At 37.8% G+C, this 7,986-nt stretch overlaps 1 protein-coding gene across 2 annotated transcripts; it reads left to right on the forward strand.

Moving 5' to 3' along the window:
* The first annotated feature begins 2,973 nt into the window (after positions 1-2,973).
* LOC142612277 (trihelix transcription factor GTL1) lies at positions 2,974-7,747 on the forward strand. Of its 2 annotated transcripts, none has more exons than XM_075784392.1 (3): positions 2,974-4,092; positions 4,903-6,592; positions 6,705-7,747. In XM_075784392.1, the coding sequence occupies exons 1-3, from the start codon at positions 3,701-3,703 to the stop codon at positions 6,984-6,986; spliced, it is 2,364 nt and encodes a 787-aa protein (XP_075640507.1). In that variant the 5' UTR covers positions 2,974-3,700; the 3' UTR covers positions 6,987-7,747. The 2 variants fall into 2 exon arrangements, with proteins under 2 accessions (XP_075640507.1, XP_075640513.1); XM_075784398.1 differs by having other exon boundaries at positions 6,709-7,747.
* The last annotated feature ends 239 nt before the right edge of the window (positions 7,748-7,986 follow it).

Below are 7,986 nucleotides of genomic sequence, written 5' to 3' on the forward strand. Positions count from 1 at the left end.
TAACTATTACATTATAGTGTTTATTATTGTCTGCCAAATATACCCTTAGTTCCAAGTTCTAACTCCGTCCCTGCCACCATTCCATTGCAAAACTTCTATATGTTTAAAATTGTCAAATCAACTTATGATAAAAAAAAAAAAAAAAAAGGATAAATTGACTCAACAATTTTAGACAGAAGTAAACAAATAAAAATCAACAAGTAACAAAGTCCACCGTAACCACCCTATAATTTCTCCTTAAATAGGCGGAACTTTCTTTTATTTATTTAAAAAAGAACAGGCGGTGGAGACAGCAGCACTGTAATAAGAGATAACGCAGGACTTGTTCACACGTAAAATTATTACTAATATCTAGGGGAATAAAAATGATATAATATATAGAGGGAGTTAAATAAAAGATTAAAAAAAGGGGAAGCAAGGGGCATGTGCAGTGAACTGGGCAAAGGGGTAGATGCCTGGCAGTTAGGGGTTTCAGAAATCCGGGAGAAACGCCACGCACGTTCTTACCACCACCTCATGTAAAATGGGCCCCCTGCTACAGCTGTATCAATCTGTTCTTGTCTGCCCCTCCCATCCATCCTCATTCCTCAATCACAATGTAAAATGGATTTCGGTTTCTCACCTTCTTTCCTCTTCCTCCCAATTCTTTTCTTTTCTTTTCTTTTCTTTTCTTTTCTTTTTTAAACTTTTTTGAACCCTTAATTAATTCCACTTTATTAGTTATAATATTTATATATATATATATATATATTTATTGTTGGATTCATCACATCTAAAAGAAAATCTTTGTTGAAACCCAAGTTTTTCATTTTAAAAAGTTTATGAGGTATATAACAACTGCTTGATTCAAAAAGATTTTTGAAGAGTTCATCATGAAAAAGTGAAGGAAAGGAAAAAAAAAAAAATTAATGACCACCTTTCTTTAACATCTCCCCCTTACACGTTTCCAAACTCTTAGGGGATCCTCTTCATTATAGTCCAGACTAGAAATAGCAAATGGTCTATACTTTGGGATTTAATAATAATAACTTTTTAAAATCAATCAATCACTCTAAATATTTCTCAAAAAATAAAAATAAAAAAGAAAATCTCTTTAAATATTTGAGATATAAATCAATCAAATAACCTAAACTTCACTGAACTTGTCTATTTATCTTTACCATGGTCAGGACAAATATATCAAAAATAATAGTATAGAACATATTGGTTTTTATAAATTTTTTAACAGAGAAAAAAAAACTTATTTTTAGGATTGGTTTGGGTTTGAAAACCCACTAAACACAAGATCGACAATAAATAATTTATTTATATATATATATATTAAAAAAGTACTTGACAATATTTGAAAATTAATCCCTTTTGTATTACCCCGAAATCCTAATCACTTGATCCGAGACATGGAGAGAAATAAGAAAATTTTACTTATGTGATATAAAATGTATACAGTACCCAAAAAAAAAAACTTGATAGACAATTCATAGTTGATTGTACAGATTAAAGAATTAGGAAAGTGACTTTAGTGGAAGGAGAGTACGTAATAAAAATGTAAAAATGTGTGAATCGTACAAAAACCCACAAATGCTGAATTTGATAGGGGCCGATCTAGTAGCCACAGATGATTGAGATTATTCGTTTGGTTTACCTCGGCATAAAATAAGTGGTAATAGTAATACGGAATTTAAGACGCCCCCAATCACATGGAACTTATTTAAGCATGTCAGGCGGAGATGGGGCCGACACGACAACCCCAACTTTGTTAAAACTTAAAACTAAACTGAAGTCATCTCATCTCTTCTAACACCACCACTGATCCATTCCAGCCAGCGCAGGCTAGGCTAAGCCAAGCCCTCATCCAACTCAAACAGCCAGCTGAGCTCACTGTTACGCGGCTTATGCATATATGGGATTAGAGTTGTTCTCCACTACAAACAAACTTATAATTTTTGTCATAATTCTTCTGCGCTGCAAATGATACTCACTCAGTTTTACATGACTTATTATATTTTCTCTACCAATCAGCCGCATGAAGTTATACTTTGTTTTTTTTTTTAGTATTAGATTTTTGGATTTTATTAATGTATGCCCTCAAGTAATGTGTTGAGAAATTATTTAAGTAAATTTTTTATGAAAAAATGATTAATTATTTTAACAACTTTTTCAAATCTCCATATAAATAGTTTTCAAAAAATGAATAGGTAATATATTATCTTAGAGTATACATTAACCAGATTCTAGATTTTTTCTTATTAAGCGATTGAAAATATTGATGAAGTGACAAGTGAAATTAAAAAAATAATAATAATTGGCTCTATATTGATAAAAAAAAAAATATATGACATAAAACAAAATAATTTGATAAAAAACTGTTTCTTAACGGGATGTTACGGTGCCATCAACACTGCCCTATTATTAGTAGTAATATTAATTAATAATTAAAAAAAATAGTAGTTGTAGGAGATCTAAGCACTTGGTCTGTTTTGGGTTACATTTTAACTCTGGTTAAGTTGGAGCGTAGACATATTCTGATTCTCATGGGCTTCAATCCTCGAGTTTGTTCCGACTCAAGAAGTGCGTAGTTTAAAAAAAAAAAAAAAAAAAATTGGAGTTTGAACTTGATAAAAGAAAGAAAAGGAAAAAGAATCTGTAGTGTCCCTTGAGGGAAGGGGGGCAATACTTTGCTGCTGTCAGTTCTGAAACAGTTAAAACATAGTCCAATAGTGAGATGCCACGTAGACCAAAATGGAGTGTTAGTCAATTTACTAGAACATGATTGAAGATGGGGGTGGCACTGGATTTTTATTTCCGAATGATGGGTACTCGTGAGTGTGTGACGGATTGTTTGCCATATCCTTTTTCACAATGTTTTGTTTTTTTTAATTATTATTATTATTTTATAATAAAAAAAATAGTAGATATATGTTGGTAAATGGTTTTAACAATTATTAGCTGCAAAGTGAGAGCTGCTGACAACACAGCATCCAGTTGGTTTTATCATTTTCTCTTTCTCTCTCTCTCTTAATCATCATAATCCTTATTATCGTCATCTCCATTCATTTCTCTCTCTCTCTCTCTCTCTCTCTGACTGTCTCTCTCTACATTTATCTCTTTCTTTTCTTTCTTTCCCCCACAGCCCATTCCCTCTTTCTTTATTTTGCTCACAGTCAATTTTGCAGGGGCAGGGGCAGGACAGTGCAGTGCCAGTTGATGATGATGATGATTATGCCCGTCTGCTTGTCTTCGCTTTCTTCTTTACTGCTTGCTTTTTTTTCCTTAAATCTTATTTTATTTGGTTCCAAATTAGAGTAAAATAAACAAAGGAATAAAGATCAAATCTGAAGGCCAGCACTAACTCATAGAAATTCACTTTCTGGCTCTCTTTTCTTTCCAGTTGTCTACTCTCTTCCTTTTTTTTTTTCCATTCTTAACATCGATCCCACAATCTTCATCTTTCACCAAAACTTCTCTTTTGCTCTCTCTCTCTCTCTCTCACCACCAGCAACATTACGAGTAAGTGAGTGAGTGAATGAATAAGCTTAGGGAGGAAGGGAAAGTGAGAAGAAGATCCAGTTGATCATTTTGTGGCTGCTGCGACTGGTGCTAGAGTTATATATATATATATATATATTAGAATTTGGAAAGCAAGGTGCAAGGCGCACAAGTGGAGGAGCTAGCTAGCTAGCTGGGTGTTGAAAAATTAAAGATGCAACAAGGAGGTGGAGGGTCTAATAAAGCTCAGTACGAAATGAGTGCTGCTGGAGCTAACCCGAACCCGATGGGTATGGAGAGCAGCGAGCAAGGTGGTGGTGGTCAGCTAGTAGTAGAAGCGGCTTCGCCTATCAGCAGCCGACCTCCTGCCTCGGCCTCAGCCTCAGCCTCAGCCTCAGCCGCAGTTAATTTGGATGAACTGATGCCTTTACAAGGCGATGAAGTTGGGGATGAGGCTGATCGAGCAGGAGGAGCAGCCGGTGGCGTTGGCGGTGGTAATCGGTGGCCTCGTCAAGAGACTTTAGCACTTCTCAGAATTAGGTCGGAGATGGACGCTGTTTTCCGTGATGCCACTCTCAAGGGCCCTCTCTGGGAAGATGTTTCTAGGTACCCCTTTTATTTATTTATTATTTATTTTTATTATTATTTCTTTTCAACTTTATTTCAACCTTCTTCTTATCTTCCTTTCTTCATTTCCATTTTCAAGACAAGTTTATTTATTTCATTTTAAGAAAATATAAAGAAAGAAAAAAAAAAATCCTTTTCTTCGTTAAAACGCATTGTCTTCCGGAGCTTACATTGAAAGCTTTATTAATGGTAGTGGTTTTTAGTAATGATGGACTTATGAGAGCTAGCAATTTTTTTTTTCCTTAAGATCCCTCTCTGTTTCTAACACACACGCCCCACTCTCATTCTGCACACAATATGCACATGGCTTCTTATCTCTTTCCCTCACAATTCACGAGCTAGCTGTTAGGATCCTTCTCTCTCTCTCTCTCTCTTTAATTTTTTTTTTTTAATTTATAAGCGGTCCAGATCCACTGCATGTATACCACCCAATCCCCTTATACACACACACACTAAACTTTCCTCTTATCTATATTATTTTCCTATTTTCAATCGGAAATTGAAAATCCCAAGAAGAATTCTTCTTTTACTTTCATTTTTTAATAGTTTTAAAATAGTTAATATAATAGGGAAAAAAAAACAGTAAACTTGTTTCTCTCTCTCTCTCTCTCATTCTTTATGTATGGAGTTCACCTTTTTACCTTTGATAAACCAACTGGATTATCAAATTCAGTGTGGGGTTTTGTTTCTTAATCTTCAGATATGATTTTGTATAATTGTGAAATTAATGATGCTCTAGAATTTGATGGAATGCGTTTATTTTATGTAAAAACTGGGGTTGGTGCGCAGGAAGCTAGCGGAGCTGGGATACAAAAGGAATGCCAAGAAATGCAAGGAAAAATTCGAAAACGTTCACAAGTATTACAAGCGAACAAAGGAAGGGCGAGCCGGTCGTCAAGATGGGAAAAGCTACAAGTTCTTCAGCGAGCTTGAGGCTCTCCATAGCTCATCACCTGCCAGTAGCAGTGCCGCCACCACCAGCAATAACGCCTCACCTTTCCTCATATCGCCGCCACCCGCGACGACTACTACCAACCCAGCTGTTGCTGTTGCTTCCAGTACAGCTGGGATAGGCATCATCAGCAACCCTATGCCAATCTCATCAGTCAGAGTTTCCCAAGCTCCTCCTCCTACTATCGGAATATTTCCTGCCAATCCGAGTGCATCAACAGCAGCGATGACTGCACCTGTGGTGTCTGTACAACCACCTGCAGCTGCAGTAATAAGAACAACCACCCAACTACCCACTGGTATCAGCTTTTCATCTAATAGTTCTTCCTCTTCTCTGGGCACCAATGACGATGACGATGATGAGGAGAGCCTAGAACTAGAAGGGGAGCCATCTAACGTAGGTAGCAGCCGCAAACGTAAACGGGGGTCATCATCAAGCAGTGGCACCCGTAGGATGATGCAATTCTTTGAGAATCTAATGAAACAGGTAATGCACAAGCAAGAAGTGATGCAACAAAGATTTCTGGAAGCCATTGAGAAAAGAGAGCATGACAGGATGATAAGAGACGAAGCTTGGAAGAGGCAAGAGATGGCTAGGCTTGCCCGCGAGCACGAGGTCATGGCTCAGGACCGAGCCATCTCTGCTTCTAGGGATGCCGCCATTGTTTCTTTTCTACAAAAGATTACTGGCCAGACCATCCAATTACCTCCACCTGCACCACCTCTAAGTTTTCCTGCTGCCCCACCACCACCGCCTGTGTCGCAGCAAGCCCCTATCCCCACGCCAACTCCAGCGCCAGCGCCGCCACCATCACAATCACAACAACAGCAACAGCAACAAGTTCACCAACATTCTCAAATCTTCTCCCAAGTAGTGATGGCTGTGCCAGAACAACAGGTACCCCCACAGGCACAGGACATTATTATGAGTGGTGGAGGAGGGAGCTTTGAAGCAACATCATCCTCGAGATGGCCCAAGGTAGAAGTTCTTGCACTTATAAAGTTGAGGAGTGGGCTTGAACAAAGGTACCAAGAGGCAGGGCCCAAAGGTCCACTTTGGGAAGAAATTTCAGCTGGGATGCACAGGATGGGTTACAAGAGGAATCCGAAGAGATGCAAGGAAAAATGGGAGAACATCAATAAGTACTACAAGAAGGTGAAGGAAAGCAACAAGAAACGCCCCGAAGATGCAAAAACCTGTCCTTACTTTCACGAACTAGATGCCCTTTACCGGAAAAAGATACTTGGCGGCGGCTCTACCAGTGGTGGCGGCGGCACCAGCACTACTTTTGTTAACCAAAATATGCCACAACAACAACAAGAAGAGACCATCAAGCAAGATACAAGTGATGCCCCAGCAGCAGCAATTATGCCAACTCCGCAAACGCAACAACAACCACTCGCTGCTACCACTGCATCTGAAAACAAAAATGGAGCTAGTACACATGTACAGGCCCAGACCCAGTCAAGCAATGTAGGTTTGCCAGAAGATCTCTTTGGAGAAGGCATTGGAGGGGCACCCAAGAAGGTAAACTCAATCCCTATAGTTTATTTACTTTTAAGAGTTAAAAAGTATTGGCATTATATAGGCGGCTCTTCCAAGAGAAATATGCTGATTCTTGTTTTACTGAAATTTGAAGCCAGAAGACATTGTGAAGGAGTTAATGGAGCAGCAAAAGCATCAACGTCGGCAACAATTAATAGTAGAAGACTATGACAAAATTGAGGAAGCTGAAAGCGACAATATGGATGATCAAGAGGAAGAAGAAGAAGAAGAGGAGGACGAGGATGAAGACGATGACAATGAAGAATTAGAAGTGGAGAGGAAGGTGAGCTATAAGATAGAATTTCAGAGACAGAATACAGGGTCCTCTAATGGGGGAGGAAATGGACCACCCTCATTTTTGGCCTTAGTTCAATAGTCTTTGCTCTTGCAGCCATGATTTCGTACCCAGTTAAGTCAGGTCAGGTCAGGTCAGGTCCTCCTCGCCAAAACTGTACCATAAATGTATGTACGTGTTTAGAAGCTCGAGAAGATACCTAGCTAGCTAGCTAACGTCTGTGTTCAAATCCTAATTATAATAACCTTAATTCCTCCCGCTCCTCCTCCTCCCCCTCCTTTCAGTTTCAGGAAAAGAAAACAAAAATATTATTTTCCTATCCAATTCTTTCTGACTCCTATGATCACTAGCTAACATCTTCTGCTACTTGTCCGGTACCTTGGGTTAGAATATACATGTGCACGTTAAGGTGGGGAATCTTTGGATAGCATTGCAGTCACTTCACTTGTACCAGATTTTTCTAATTTATTGATTTGTTGGTGAATAAACCGTTTCAAAGGCAAAACGGAAGGAATGGATTATTGAATTGAGACAGAAATAAGCTTGCCCAGTAGCAGCAGCAGTTACAACATCATGAGAGAAAGAAACACACGAGCAGAGAGATAAGGTAGTTTTGAAAGAAGCACATGTTGTACTTTCAGGTTTTCATTTCATTTTATTTTTTTTTATTTATTTATTCTTAATTTTTAAGCTTTTCTTCTTTTTTTTCTCTCTTTCTTCTTCTCGATTTGGATGAAGAAAGAAACTGGGGGTATCCAGAAATTTGTCCTTCATATTCAAATTGTAATAATATTACTACCATTTTCCATTTCCTATAATATTTGTTATGTTAATTAATTTCATCCTCACCACCTTCTACACCTAATTTCCAATATATAGTTGGCTTCTAACGGGGCAACACTAATCTTACTAATTTTTTGTTAGGAAGAAAATTTAAAGCCAATCAATTTTTTGTTAAAATAAAATTGTTAAAAAATTATTACTAATTTTATTACAAAATAAATGGACTTGGATACTGTGATGCTGATGAAACGGAAATTTTCTTTTTTCTTGGATACTGTGATCCTGCAAATTGTTACCT

This window comes from Castanea sativa, chromosome 1 (assembly GCF_040712315.1).
Source record: "Castanea sativa cultivar Marrone di Chiusa Pesio chromosome 1, ASM4071231v1".
Classification (NCBI taxonomy): domain Eukaryota; kingdom Viridiplantae; phylum Streptophyta; class Magnoliopsida; order Fagales; family Fagaceae; genus Castanea; species Castanea sativa.

Bases quoted from the DNA above. Each gene is read 5' to 3' on its own strand.
- LOC142612277 (XM_075784392.1), top strand. From the start codon at position 3,701: ATGCAACAAGGAGGTGGAGGGTCTAATAAAGCTCAGTACGAAATGAGT. The intron at 4,093-4,902 runs GTACCCCTTTTA...GTTGGTGCGCAG, and splicing joins CTCTGGGAAGATGTTTCTAG to GAAGCTAGCGGAGCTGGGAT. The intron at 6,593-6,704 runs GTAAACTCAATC...TGAAATTTGAAG, and splicing joins TTGGAGGGGCACCCAAGAAG to CCAGAAGACATTGTGAAGGA.